Source organism: Hermetia illucens, chromosome 2 (genome assembly GCF_905115235.1).
Source record: "Hermetia illucens chromosome 2, iHerIll2.2.curated.20191125, whole genome shotgun sequence".
Lineage (NCBI taxonomy): Eukaryota > Metazoa > Arthropoda > Insecta > Diptera > Stratiomyidae > Hermetia > Hermetia illucens.
The window spans coordinates 121,209,879-121,225,661 of NC_051850.1; the positions used below are offsets into that span (position 1 = coordinate 121,209,879).

The following is a 15,783-nucleotide window of genomic DNA, read 5'->3' on the forward strand; positions in this document are numbered from 1 at the left end:
GGCGTCGGTACGCGGGGTTTGGCAAACCTCGTAAAGGATCATGTCGTGGATGAATTTGGAGCGGTCTTCGTTTCTACAAATGTTGTCACAGTGGCGAAGGATTCTGCGCTCTTTTAAGCGGAGGTATCGGACCAGAAATGAGATGTGGTCGGATAAGCTGCTAATAACAATTAATTTTTTGAGAGTAGGAATATTGTATTTTAGGATAGGATACAGGGACCTGAAGGCACTGATTGCACGGTTTAGTGGCTCCGTTATATGAGGGACGTGGGGAAGACGGGAATTCATTGTCACTTCGATGTATGTGACATGATTCACAGTTGGAATAGGATCGTTGTGGACTTTGAGTGACAAAGCTCTGATGTCACTCCACAATTTCGGCGTCTTTCTCATGTTTCCATGCAATACGATGGTTTTGCATTTATTGGAATCTATGGAAAGTTTCCAGCGGATGAAATATCAATAAAGCACATCTAATAAAGACTCAGACGAACTTCACCATGTCCTAGGTGAAAGCATAAAGGATGAAATCATCCGCCTATTGAACGATTCGGGTAGGACATGTGGGTGGAGTTGGGTTGGGGTGCAGAAGGGCCTGGATCCTGAAGAATGCCTTGCTCAGCCAATATAGGAAGAGGAAAGATACAGTTGAATATTGACTATGAATTTCCGCCAGTCTAGAAAGATAAGAATTAGCTTACGGAGACGCAGATGGAAAGTGATGATGTCGGAAAACTTTTGTTAAGCCTAGAAGACAGGCTATAAAGGGTATCCTTCAATTGATACCGAGAAGCATATCAGTCTTGAGGGCAACAAGTGCGTGCTCAACCGAGTGTGTAGTTCGATTGGCGAATTGGAACTCGAGAAGAGGGTTGTTGGAATCACAGTGCTCGCCGATGAGAGATCTAATCGTCCGCTCGGAAATTTTGGCGGAGGAAGATCAGATTAAGATAGGCTAGGAAATAGAAGAGAGCTATCAGGATTGAGCAGGTTAGCGTTCTTTTTTTGGGATGGGAGTAATGCGAGCACCCTTCCAATCAGTGGAGATGTGGGCTTTGAGGAGGCAGTGGTTAATGATTTAGAAAAATGTGGTGGAAATATTGGGATCGCATTTTTTTAAAATTGTGGAAGGGATTTTGTCTCGATTTTTTATTTTTGGAGGCTGCAATCACAGCTCCCATTGCATTTGGACCAACAAGGAGGGGGGGGGCATCATCATGTTCATCAGGATGGACAAAAGGTTGGCAAAAAAAGGTTTTGGCTAAGTTTAGGACGATAAGAAGTTCGTAAGGATTGGAGTTGGTCTATGGATTCGATTCGCCAACAATGCTTTCGAAACGTTGACCGCGAATATAGAAGATTTAGAGGTGCGCTCGAAGGAAGTGATTTGCCAGGACATTCACCATTTCGTGAATGGAAATACTTTGTTGAAAAGATACTGGTTTCTTGGGTGGTTTTGCCTAAAAAAGCGCAAGTATCCCTGAGTTTTCTGAAGTTTTCAGGGTTCAGTTGTATGTGGGAGAGAGGCGGATTGACCTGTCAAGGGAGTGGATTTCTCCACGGAATAGCGATTGTCTGGGATAGGTACAGACATTATCTTGGCACAGACACAGACTTTGCCTGAAACAGAAATTTAGCTGACACACACATTTGTCTGTTGATATCTGACACAGAAATTTGAATAAAATGAGCGCAGATTTTTGTCTGACGCAGCAGTTTGTCTGGAACAAACATTTACCCGAAACAGACATGTGTCTGTCTGATGTCTGAAATGTTGTCAACTTGCACGAAAACATCATTTCAACTAATACACAAACCAGTCGTTAGTTCCTCATTGTAACGCATCCAAAAATTTATTTAGTTAAAAGGTCAAAGCCAATAGGCAAGTTGATTCGTAAAGTACAAACTGTATTGCTCATAGTTTTATGATGATTTTTTATGATTGATTGCTTATGATTACGGTGATTACGATCGCACGATTACATTAGACGGCCTGTGATTATCATAATTATGATTACGATTTTGCCCAACTCTGCAAACCAGTTCTCAATTAAACTGAAAAGTTTACCATTATGATGTAAGGGAGTTTAAATCCCCGCCCATTTAGCCTAATGGGCTACCTTACACACCCAGCAATATTTCAGTATTTCATAGTAGTCGAAACAATTCTTTCTGTCCCACCGCCCACATTCATTTCACCTTACCACACTTACGCTAAATACATATCCTAATCGAGAAAATAAACAAAAGCATTCATTCAAATGAAAGTTAGCAAACTCTCACCATTACTTTTCATTCTCTTGTAGAAGATATCGACAATCACTGTTCTGCGTAACACTCATTAAAGCAGATTCCTCTGTTAAACACACTATGAACTTTGCTGATGTAGATAAAGGCTGTAGTCACTTAAATACAGGACATGAAACATAAACCTGATGAGGCCATTTAGGCGTCAGCTGTACTCTATTGATTTGAACCCCAATTCTAACAAGTTCCCGTTTCCCCAACGCTCCTGTCTGCCGAGACTTCCTTCATTCTATTCCGTCTTTTGTAGTTTTTATCGAAAAACAAACTCGAGTAGAACAACTTAGTCCTAATGGCATAATCCGAGCAGCTTGAAGATAAGAGTGGCATGAAATGATTAAAGTACTCATACTTTATGAATGCACTGAAAGGAAAATGTATCTTTCGTATTTTTTTTTTATCCTTTTTCCCAACCTCGTAATATCGCCCGAAGTCAAGTTTTTCTTTAGCATTGCGAATGGGGGAGGAGTGAAATTCTATATCTTTTGCCTTCCACTCTGGCTGCTTGATTTCCATACCGACTAAAAGACAACCCGAATTGTGAATACGCTTTTTCGGATGAATATTTTTTTTCTCCCTGAATTGAAATTGAATTTATGCTTAATTAAAATAAACGTTTCGGAAAAGATTTTCAAGAAAAACAATCTTCAGGACCGTTTTGAGTGTAATCTATCCTGTATTTATTTGAAATGGATACTGCGTCTTTGGAAATGGAGAACTGGGATTCGCTTATGAATATCTGACTTTTTGCTGCTCTGGGTTGCATGGCTTCGTAAGCATAGCAAAGCCTCTTTGAGTCACGCATCAATTACATGTCAATATTTGCAACAGCAATTCACCTTATTTACCTGTATCATTACGGCAAGTACATGATTGTATGGCAGAGCGGAGAAGACATGAGGATAATGCTCTGTATAGTATAGACGGATGTAGTCCTCACTCTCCACTTGACACTGAGTCACTCGAATGTAGAATGTGTATATTGTCGACGCTTGAAACATGATGTGCTCAACTAGGATAAGACAAATTGCATGTGCGAGGATGAGTACTGATTTCAATAAACAATTTACGTGAGAGTCGACAATAAAGTGTGTGTGACACTAACAAATTGCCAGCAAACCAATTACGACGGTTGTTAATTTGACATCCCTCTTCAGGTGATCCTTGCTGCTCGTGTAAGGCGGGTGAAGGAACTTGCTCTCCTTGTCAAGCCAGTGCGCCATCATTTTGGGCCACTTCCTCGCCAATAATAGAAATAGCCCGTAGCTTAGCTGGGACATTGTGAAGAAGACAAGGCTGACTGCAAGGAAATTGATTATTCATAGAATTCGTTTAGGATGCAACACGAGAATTAAAGGGAATGAGGATATGCAACATCTAATGATTCAGTTTAAATTGAGTTACGAATTTTGCTTGCGCGCATATTTTAGAAATTGTGTGCTAAGTACATGGTGTAGACTATGTGTTAACTATGCTGTAACGGATTTTCTTGCAGATTCCATGATTGCTTTGTTTTGCAAACAGTTTTGATTATATTTTTTACTCTTCTTTACAATAGCCAAACTAAACAATGACTCTAATTAAAAACTACTTTCAGAGAAGCAGCCAGCGCATAAATTTGACTCCATTTGGCAAGATCACTTCATAATTAATACGATATCAGTCAAAACTCGGATGATTAGTGGAAACACACAAACGGCACGAAAACAGAGTTAATAAGAATCTGTAAACCCGCATAAGAGTTTGCTAGACATCACTAGCTATGTATCTACGAAATCAAAAAAAAGTTCTGAATTGTTCTGAACATTTCTGGAGCGTTGACGCTAATTTGACACTGAGCTGTCGACTAAGGAAACAAGTCGGGAAACCTGGAGCCGGACGCTTCAGATATGAAAGGGGTTGTGTATTCCTGATGTAAAAACATTTCAGTGGACATTTGTTCTATTAGTACCTAGCACGTAATGTATTAGGTTGTTGCATATGAAATGGCCGTTTTGGCAATCAGGTGAAGTTAGTTGCGCTTTTGGTGTATCAAACCACCACCAGTTGGCAATGTTGGTGTTGAATATTGAAGTATAAATACTCCTACATTCAATCAAGGAGTCATTTCAGTTTTGACCATCGTTGGGATAACAGGGAATAGAAAGGAAAACAAGGATGGAAAAGAACCAAGAACGTATACTTTTCTGTATGAATTCAAACAACGCATTTGAAGCTGATACGGTAACCGAACGAACCACACGGCCGTGGGTCGAAAAATTCCGGTCAGGCGACGTGAACCTTCACAGTGAGCCACGTGGGCATCCAGTACCATCGATTGACAAGGACGAGCTGCGTCTGCTAGTTGAATCCGTCACACGTCAGTCAGTGAGGGACATTGCAGAGAAACTGGGCGTACACAATTCGATAGTTTCCCGGCACTTGCAATAACTTGGAAAGGTGCAAAAGCTCGACAAATGGGTTCCGCATGACCTTACGGAGCAAAACATGGCGCTTCGAATGAAATTTGCAGTTCTCTACTCACCCGCAACAGAACCGATCCTTTTTGAACAGAATAGTGATATGTGATGAAAAGTGGATATTATACGACAATCGTCGCCGATCAGCACAATGGCTAGATGCTAATGAGCCACCGAAGCATATGCCGAAACCGACCCTCCATCCGAAGAAGGTAATGATGAGTGTTTGGTGGTCTAGAGCTGGAGTTATCCACTATTCTTTCTTGACACCTGGACAAACGATAAATACACAGAAATACTGTGCCCAACTCGAGGAAATGCACTAAAAATTGAGTATTCAACGGCCGAGGTTGGTGAACAGAGATGGTGTGATACTCATTCACGATAATGCACGACCTCATGTTTCCAGAACAACGGTTCAAAAGTTGAACGAATTGCAGTATGAAACTCTGCCTCATCCACTATATTCACCAGACTTTTCGCCAACTGACTACCACTTTTCGCCAACTGACTACCACTTTTTTAAGCATTTGGATCATTTTTTGGCGGAAAAACAATTGAGGAACAAAGAGGCTGCCAAAATTGCTTTCGACGAATTTATCAACACCCGACAGTTCGACTTCTACGGAACTGGCATAAATGCTCTTGAATCTCGCTGGAAGAAGTGTTTTGAATCGACTGGCACCTATTTTGATTAAATAAATAATTTTTTGTAAGCTTTACGGTCGTTTCAAATTTTAGTACAAAAACGGCCATTTCATTGGCAACAACCTAATATTATATGCATAGAGAGAAGAGAGAATATTCACTTTCGCGTGATACTTACATTCAAAGCATTGAATTTGCACAGAAGCGACAACTTTGACCTATTATAACTTTTCGGTAGGTCCATATTTTGTATTATACCCTATATCGCTGCATTTTATGATTCTAAGGTGAACTCAGGGGATTTTCGCTGTCAAAAGTTATAGTAATATACTATTGTTAACTTTATTCGAAAATATATCGGTATGGAGGGTATTTCGGAGCCTATATATTGAGGCTTCGTGATTTTGTCAGATTTTTCACTTGGATGAGTTCTGAGAATAGGTCCATTAAAGAAATGTCCACTTTTCAGCCATGTCCCTCACCCCTTGTTCATCAAATGTGAAAACTGAGACCAGCTTACTGATCGAGACCTTCCTTTCATTACCCCACATAACTATAATATATTCGATGATAAAAACTGTACACCCCCTGCATCTAAATTCCACGGAAAATGACTTCATTCACTGTATGTGTGTGCGGCTACAGTTCCCATCTACCCACCAAATTTGGTGCCAATTGGTACAATCATTTCTACGAAAAATGCATGTGACCCATAGACAGACAGCTAGCCTATTTTAATAAAGTTTTCTTTTACACAAAACCTCAAAAATAGAGGCAACTTTTGCAGCAAATATAAGTCAAATCAAGGACGATCTCAACCCTGTCGATGAAAGAAGGAGTAACGGGTCACTGCGGTCTGACTGGCGGTGCAACACCCAGCTATCTCAGGGATTAGTTGGAGCAGGATTTGTTCTTCGGAATGTGTATACGCTCCTCGACAACCAGGTTGAGAGCACTTGGAATGCTACTCTTCCTCTTGTTGACATGACATCCTCCTCCGAAATTTCTAACGCAAGCAAATCTGGTGTAGGATTCATGCTTACGCAATGCGCGCCCCCAATACTCGGGCATCGGTTTCGGGCAAGATATTGATTGTGAAATTCCGTCCCAGCCTGAGCAATATTTCAATGGTATAATGCTATGCATCCCCGGAAGTATAAAGACACTTTCTATGAATAATTAAATGCAGTCCAGATAAGTCTTCCTGTAGGTGTTTTCTGATCGTAATGGGTGATATGAACGCCAGGGCGGACTCTAATAATACCTTCTTCCAACACGTGATAGGGAGACACGGTCTTGGGGATTATAACGAATATTGTAAAAGGTCTGTTGATTGGCGTCATTTTTGTTGGGGCATTGTTCAATCGTGGAGCTTACCATAAAGTCAGTTTGGTTTCATTTGACTGACAACCTACAAGCAATCAGATTAGCCACATACTCTTTTCTCGAGCGCTTCTCCGGTTGTCGGCCACATCCTGAACATGCATCAATTCTGGCTGATTGCGAAACCATCAAAGCAAATCGGTGAATTGGAAAAATTCAGGATGGAGGGCAGGTTGCATACTTTTTTCCGTCGTAAAGATAATGGCTGGAATAATACTAGCACGCATCAAGCATTATCTTGAAAAACCGGTCGAAAGGTGACAGACCGGTTTCACCACCACACCCTTTGCTCCATTTTGGAACAAAGCAGCGCTTCGCATCAGTTCTCTTTATGAATTCAGAGAAAGCCTTCAACATTTTCAGAAGAGAGTGTATCTTAAATGTACGACGCCGGGAGAACATTCCAGAAAAACTAATAACTATTATAAGAGCGTCAACACATGACGCAAAATGGCATGTGCTGCACTAAGTTGAGTCCGTCAGGGTTATATCTTGCCACCGACGTTATTTATGAGATTCTTTATGTTGCCTTGGCTGGAGGCATTACGCTGATGACATTTCTTTGCTTTCTCACCATATCGTTGACCTTCGCCAGATAGCTCTGGATTTCAAAGGAAATGCAAGTATAATCAAACTGAAGATAAACACCAACAAAACTAAATTTCTCATTCTGATACTCTCTATTTGCATTAATGGACAGAATATTGAATGTGAATTGCAATTTGTGTATCTTGGTAGCGCCATTTCCACCGAGCGGTAAATGTGAAATTACTCGCGCTAGATCTAGATCCGCCTTCACTGTTTTGTCGAACAATAAGCCGAGACTGTTCTGTCCTAATGTTATTTTTGTGTTGAAAGTACATGTGTTTGCATTCCTCCAAATTTTCATCAGCACCTGTATACATGGGATTTACGGATGAAGGACTTTGTTGACATATGAGTCGGTTTTCCGTAGACGGATTGGTGAGAAGGGGACAATAGCACTGGATAGATCACACACTAAGAAAAGGCGACAACATTCTTAACCACGCCATGTTTTGACATCCACTTTCTCAAGATCACCGACGAGTGGGTCATCCCAGCAATACATGACGCAGAACAGCGAACAGGGACCACCTTTTTTCGGAAGTTCTGGAGAGAGTAGAAATGTATTTCAATAAACCGTGAACAATGGCGCATAACTGTGTCAGACACACTGCGCCCTATTCTGAGGTAATCTTACACAACGATTTTTCCTCAATCTGAAATTGTAGCGTGTCCGGAAATAAGTGTCTAAAGTGTAATAACTTTGTCACTTTGCAGATTACTCACTAAGAAAACGGTCACGACTCTCGGCGGTTAGGTATAAAACACCCGAAAATAAATTGGGAAGAAAAGAAAATTCAAGATCCTGCAAAAGCAATCGGTGGGAGTCGTCCAAATCATTAATTGTAATGCCGTTACGTGTTAGAGCCCATAATGATGGAGCTGATGGAGCTATTTCGCTAAAATCTATGAAGACTACTTGAGCCGTTTGGCGTAAGCAACGACTGAAATGGGCTGAGGGAATGAATCTTGCTTTTTATCTCCCCCAATTTTAAAATTACCACGCAAATCAGTTATCACCTAGTATCATCCTTTGTAGCATCAAAGAGTTATCAATCGGTTTTCGCGATACATCTATGAGTCTACAAATGTGCAGCGCAGCAAATCAGCGCCACTTTATCATTCGAAATAACGCAATCTCGGCAGCCACCTGTGTCCGATTTAAGGTCAGTGTGATAGTTAGTTGTCAAGACTTGACGAGAACTAAAACGGCTGCTTCAATAACATCGCACCGCACTGTGGGCAATTAGTTCGGTACAAGCAAAAGTACTGTTGTCCACCATTAGCCTAAATCTACCGCTGAGGTTCAATACGAATTCCAAAGTGCATGGACGGAGTTGCAGCAGAATTTTATTTCAAATTAATGATGAAATTACATCCCAACTTTAGTCCGGTACTACTTTCCTCGTTCTACAAATCCACACCGATTTGAGCAAGGTCCATGATTCGACGAAAGAGCATGTAGCCATCAGTGCAGTCGCTGAGGATGGATATCAGGGCAGGAAGCAAAAAACCCCAGTCCAATTGTCTCAGTAAAGCCGGAAACACTTTTTCGCGATTTCACTAAGCTTTTTTCCATCCTTTGGAAAAGATCTCAAATTCCCGAGATTTACGTATAAATGGAAATAGCAGACCTGCAAAAGCTGGAGGTTCTGAGATGAATAATTTCGATGGGAGAGAGATCATCACGCTCGGCAGATACACCCCGTTCGAATGTATTGATGGCAAAAATAAGTCACGCTCGCCATCATTTCGAGCGATCAATAGAGTATTCAATCCCTTATGTGTATCAATGCTATTCTACAGTTTCACAATGCACCATGTCTTATGACACTCCTTCGGGACGTGGTTAGCAACTGGAATAACAACCGAAAAAAGAGCATTTTAATTAGCGGACTATTCAAACAGGACAAACAGGACATATGCGTCTGGTCAGCAAAGACAGTTCTCTCACTTTCGAACAGCAGCTGGATCACATAAGCGGTGAGCGTTAAACTTGATTGGTCGAAACTCTTTAGTTCTGTGAGAAACGGCGGACACAACAAGCTGGAGAAGCCAAGTGGCCATATAATAATGCCAGTGCCTTTCTTGTTATGCACCTCGTTAAAACAGCTTCTAAGTCGGCTGCAGATTACATTTTGAAACCCATCTGAGTTTATGATAACGTCTATGCTCGGACAATGTGCTGCCAGTAACAAGGCGGTAGTAATTGCAGAAATACACAAACCTCTCACCGTTTACGTTACAGTCGTCAGGACCCTTATTCCCCACTACATTTTCGAGTGAAGTATTCACCATTATGCTTTCCGAAGGAAGAGGGGTCCTCCTCAAGTTCATTATCTAAGCCCAGTTAATCCCAGAGAGTCTAGTTATTAAACGCAGGAACTCAAAATCAAGTTAAAGCAAGTCGAAAACTCTGTGGTTCAGGTATGAAATGTTTTATTAATTTTTTATGCAAGAATATTTGGGTACACGATGGTCTCAATTTCACATAACACGTAGTGTATATATATATATATTGAATATGCCTGACATTTAATTCGACATGGTACTGGCATTTTATCTGCTAGGGAGGGTAATTTGATGCAAAAGATGCAACTTTAACCCACTACAACTTTGACAATAATAATAGGATTTCTACCAGACTTTCCGGTAGGATGCTTTATATTGAAGCCCACATTGTTGTGATGTAGGACGAATTTAAGGGTGGTTTCCAGTAAATTTTCAATTTATAATAATATATAGTATCAATCAATAAATATGTAATACTGCATATTATAGGCTTTATGGTATTCTAACGTGGGGTATTTTGAGGCCTAGATACCATCTGCAGGGACCACCATAATTTTTTTTTAGATTTGTCGGTTACGTTGTTCAAGTAGTTGACCACTTTCCAACCCCCACACTCTCCCTGTGCAGATTAATATCTGTTTCGAAAAACACGGCTATATTCAGTTGAAAAAAAGTTCATCCATCTTTTACGAGTATGGAGAACTCCCTTAAGTTCAACGTACAGCAATGCAATGCAACCCATGTACGATATTTTACGGTTCTATACTTTCCACCACATTTCGCGTCAATGTGTAAGCGTTTATTTTTTGGGAAGAATGCGTGTGACAGACAGATAAATAGACAGAAGAACCTGAGGTTAACCATCCAATGGAGGAAGAGAGACTGTTTTAACAAGCTCTGCTCGGAAGCGGACATAATCCCGTGGGCCGAGCTGCTGCCAATGAAATGGAAACCGGTTAGCAGAATTGTTCATGGTATTCTTGGAAGCGGCAGAAACAAACACTGCTGCCTAAGGCTGGCAAACCTCCTGGTGAACCATTCTCCTACAGACCCACAAGTCTACGGAGAAAGTACTGGAACAGGAAATTTACTTCCGGTTATCGAGAGCCGATCGGCAGTTTGAGTTCCATAATACGAGATTAACCATTGCATGCATTAGTTACTGGCTTGTCAGAAAATACAATTAAGGGGAAGAGTAGTAGCAACAAATTTTTAATAGTGGCGACGTCGAACGTGATGAATGCACCCAATTTAACCAATTGGAGCCTTATACGAAACTCTTTATCCCCTCCCCTCCCCCTATCCCACCTATCTCGCAGCTCTTCTCGATAACTTCTTGCAAAAATGGACGCATTGGTGCGATACAGCTGATGGACCCAAAGATTACGTTGTCTCCCCGGGTATCCCACAAGGCTTCGTGCTGGTCCGCCAATTGTAAAATATCATGTACAATAATGTACTTAAAACCTTGCGGTTCCGGAGAAGTCCCCGATGATGCGTTATGCCAGCAATATAGCACTGGATGCGATCGCAAATCATCTCGAAGATGCTCATTGTACTCATGCGAAGCAATCAGTGCTATTAAGGCTTGATTAGAAAGCGCTTGACTGACTTGTTGACCCGTTAATTTCCGGAGAAAAGACGGAAGCAGTTCTCATCATCCAGCACAGTAAGAGAAATTACGCGTGCATTACAATTAGGAACCATATCATCACTCTCAAGCCGTCCATCAAATGATTAGGAGTGCTGATAAATGCAAAACTCTATTTAAACCAGCACATAATGTTTACTTCCGAAAAAGCATTTACCGCGAGTATGGCTCTAGCATGAATGATGCCAAATGTAGGAGGGCCGCGAGATATTTGTATGCTGCTCATAGCCAGTGTAGCGAGTCCCATCTTGCTGCGTATAGTCCCAGTTTGCGGAAAAGGGGTACACGTTTTAGGTGACGCACGTAAACTAAGTGCCTTCTACCGTCTAAGATGATGCGATATCTTGGCAGAATTTTCCAACCCAATTCAGAATTTTCTAAAATAATTTCAGAAATTTCCAAACTAAAATGCAAAATTCTGAAATTGACTTGGAGAAGTATGAAGTTAGATTGGAAATTTCTGAAATTAGTTCGGAAATTTCTGAATCGGTTCGGGAAATTCTGAATCAGACTTGCATAAATAATTTCAGGTCTATCTCAATCGTAAGTGAAAAAAGCCGAAAGGAAGAGATCCATAATTAAATTGCATCAACGATAGAACCAGTCAGAAAAGAGTCGTTGGACTTACACGCTGCTTCTACCGAGGAGTGACTAGAGAGAAAGCGTTGAAAGATCAATAAAAATCTCACCCAGTTTCTCACCGATCATGAAGGCTACCAGCAGTACCCCTTCATGTTTAAATTGGGTATTTGACCTGAATATCGGAACTCCAATATGGTCCTAGAAGACCTAGCACACTCTTCGTGAAATGCAATCATCGGAGAATATTGTCTAGAGAATGTTTGTATGTCAGAAGATCTGGGATGCGATCTGCTCGTTGATGGTAGCAATCCAGGACAAACTACGAAGAGGATTTCAAAATGACGCGGTTACGAACGCCATCCATAAGAGAAAGGAGTCCCAGCTAAAGTTACATAACTAACTCTATCCCATGACCTAATACCTAATGGTCGGTGCATATGCCAAAAATTAATTCATGTCTCAGTATGAAAACCAAAGGTCGTAACCGATAAATCCCTCCTTACCCAAAGCATGTGTTATGTTTTATTAGTACGAAATTTTGCAATTTGTAGGTTGCCACCACATAAATTCTTATTCTTTTTAGTCGCCTTCTACAGCAAACAGTGAACACTTTGGATGAATTCTTAATCCCCAATTGAAAGAGGAAGCACCATCTTAGGAGGTAAAGGTATCTTAGATTAATAGTGAAGACTACTAAAGTGCCACCTACTTCCTGAGATTCCTAGACCCACATTGCCATTTAGACTATAGGGATTATTCACCACTCCTTTTTAAGGTTTTGTGGGAAGCAAAACCTTATTAGAATCGAGTCGATGTATGTCTGTCCGACTGTCTGTCTATCACACCCGATTTATTCGGAAACAGCTTGACCGATTGTCACGAAAATTGGTAAGAGCATGTGACCTGTTGTTCTCTTTACATACAGCAAGTGACGCCATTTTATGTTAAGTGTAAGGGGGGCTTCCCATACATGTGAATGGAGGATGCAATATTTTTTTCATACAAATTCAAATGAAAGGGCCCAGTTAGTATTTTTCGAAACTTCCATATTTGATATCTGGTGAAACGTAGGGGAGTGGGGGCTCAAAATATGACCATCAAAAAGTGTAACAGGTCTCGTTCTCAGAACCTATCCAACCGAAAAATCTGAAAAAAATCATAGTGGTGACTCTCTACGAAATCTAGGCCTCAAAATACATCCGGTTCCGATATCTCCACAAATAAAGTGAATAATAATTTCCATATTTTAGAAATTTACCCGGCAAAATTCGGTATGGGGATAAGGGAAAAACCAATTATTACTGACATAGTTATGGGGGTGAAACTTTGCCATCATCACATATCAACTCATCAATAACACACCGAAGGGAGTTCGTATGAATGGGGTCGGAAAGAATCATTTTGTTTTAGTTTTTTACTCATTTGTATATGAATATCAATTACTGCAAACAGACGTGTGTGTATCTAGGTATATAGTATATGCATGCTAATGAAGTTTGCCGGTAGTGTCTAATTGAGATAGATATATTTGTACATTAAACCAATTGTACTTAATATACCTGCTATATATGTACATATGTATGCTTTTGTGCAGGAATTAATTAATTATAGATCGGAAATATGGGTATGATCAATTTATATGCGTGCATATGTATATATGTTCAGTATTCGGAAATAGGCAGTTTGTTTAGGGTGAGGATAATATCTATGGATGTATTATAATATCTACGTATGTCTTGTAGTTTGGAAAAAATATGAAGGATTATGTTGGATTTGTAGCTATATAGGGATAGAAAAATGTGCGTTGAAGTTTCTTACATAAGATAAACACAAAACCTTTATACCCAAAGCGCGAGCTTCCGGTATTACGACTTGTTTATTTAACTGGCTTGGGAATATTTTTGGTCGTGCTTGAAGATTTAGAATTTCAATTTTATATAAGAAGAACGATCAAATTTTAAAGGGAAATGCGGGACAAAGAAAATCGCGTTGAGTTGTTCGAAAAGAGGCTGATAAAATGCGGGTTGCATCAATTTATCACCATTGATTGTAAAGAAAAGCCGACGGAAGATTTTGTTATGTTACGAATGTATGTACAAAGCTAGCAAATTAAACTAGAATATAGTGCATTCTGGCTTGTTCCTGGCACTAGTGAAGTGCATAATGCAAACCTAATTGCAGCGGCAAGTAAGCATAATTAACGCTCTATATTGTATAGACACATTTACCACAATGTACTATTATATATTATATACAGTTAACAATATTTTATTCAAGTAAAATAAATAAATTAACATTTGAGCAGGAAGCAAATCACAATAAATGCAAATAAGTGGATTGACTTCCATTTGTTGGGAACGTGATTCCATTGATTGCATTTTATTTCAATATATATTCGCTTGCATGCATTTGCAAACGAAGCGTTTACTGGAAAAATTCGAACCATCACTACTTTAATTCCAGCAGCTTTAGAAATATGGCGCTTCGTGATTTTTTAGTTAAAAACTGCAATACGTCCTTCCTTCACTAAAATGAAGCTTCTATACTGTTACAAGTATAGGAGTTTGATTTTAGTCTTATTTTAACTGATAATCACCTGTGTTCCTGGCTGTGATTCCAATCAGTAATAGATATCGAAGAAAAAGAACCGAAACTACGAAGTTCCAGATCAAAAATGCATAAGTACCTAACAGCCTCCAACTGCGCCAGCGAAACTCAACATGTTCAGGATCCGGAAGTCGAACATTTTTCAAAGGCATAACACCAAAGAACTGAGCCCAGAAAATCACTTCGAAAGAAAAGCAAGCAAATATCTTTCAATCGATCTCTACTGCGATTTCATCAATAAGATGAATATTAAGTATCCTTTCATTTACCTGGAGACACAGCTTCATGAAAACTAGAATAATATCCCCATCGAGCCGGAACATTGATATTGACACGGGTCCTATCCTTGACTCGATTATTTCGCCGGAAAACATTCATTTCACTATTTCAGCTATCGTGAGACCAATTTCATTAACTTGAACCAAATCTGCGACGGTACTAGATACTGTGCCCTCCAGTACGACTAAGTGTTTAACTAAATTATTTCCCATCACGCTCGCTGCCGTCTTCCACCCTCACTTCATGAAATTGCGGCATCATGGTAATGAAACAACGAAATCTTTGAAAAGCTCTACATCCAAGGACACTGTCATTGTCGAAACATCTAATTAACAGAAAATTACAATATATTAATGGATTTGCTGAGTTGGAACCGAATGAACTGTCGCTTTAACTCAATTTCAGAGACCCATAATTAGCAAACGAATATGGGAGTAACCACAAATACTCGTGCTCTGGGAGGACTCAGAACTAGGGTTGTGCTCATATGAGTGGGTGATTATGCTAAATTTGAATCTTTCCATGGAAAATGTTGTATTTTTGAGTTGTTGTGGTGTCATAAATATTTCAGACGTCCTAGAAATATAAATAATTCAAATACTTCAAAATGTGATTAATTACTTTAGCCATCCTCCGAAAATTTAGGCTGGAAAGGGGGAAATGAAGTTAATCCCCACAACGAAAGTAATACCCTTGATGGAAGGGGAGAGGATATGTAAATAAGCTGCTCAGAAATGAGAAAGAAAATTATGTGATACGACTCTTATTGCCAGGACAATTAAATAACTGATTCACTTTTGATTCCGGATGTCATCCATAACAACTCAACTCGACCGATGTTGACGTAGAAAACCAGAATAGAATCAACCGATTCCTGCTTTCATTTCATACACATGCAGTGGATAATTTCGCATTCGGATATGAAAATCGACCCCGATACCTGGAAATCCGATGGTTCTCGTTACGTATTCCATAGCTAACGAGACAAGAAAG

At 40.0% G+C, this 15,783-nt stretch overlaps 1 protein-coding gene across 1 annotated transcript in view; it reads right to left on the bottom strand.

Annotated features, from left to right (window-relative positions):
- Nucleotides 1-14,889, bottom strand: part of LOC119648545 (gustatory receptor for sugar taste 64a-like) — a 51,577-nt gene extending 36,688 nt beyond the window's left edge. Inside the window, exons 1-4 of the mRNA XM_038050314.1 lie at nt 14,781-14,889; nt 14,501-14,692; nt 3,410-3,604; nt 3,153-3,316 (exon numbers count right to left, since the gene is read on the bottom strand). Coding sequence (XP_037906242.1) covers nt 3,153-3,316; nt 3,410-3,604; nt 14,501-14,692; nt 14,781-14,889 — 660 coding nt within the window. The remainder of the gene's footprint in view (nt 1-3,152; nt 3,317-3,409; nt 3,605-14,500; nt 14,693-14,780) is intronic.
- Between the last annotated feature and the right edge of the window lie 894 nt (nt 14,890-15,783).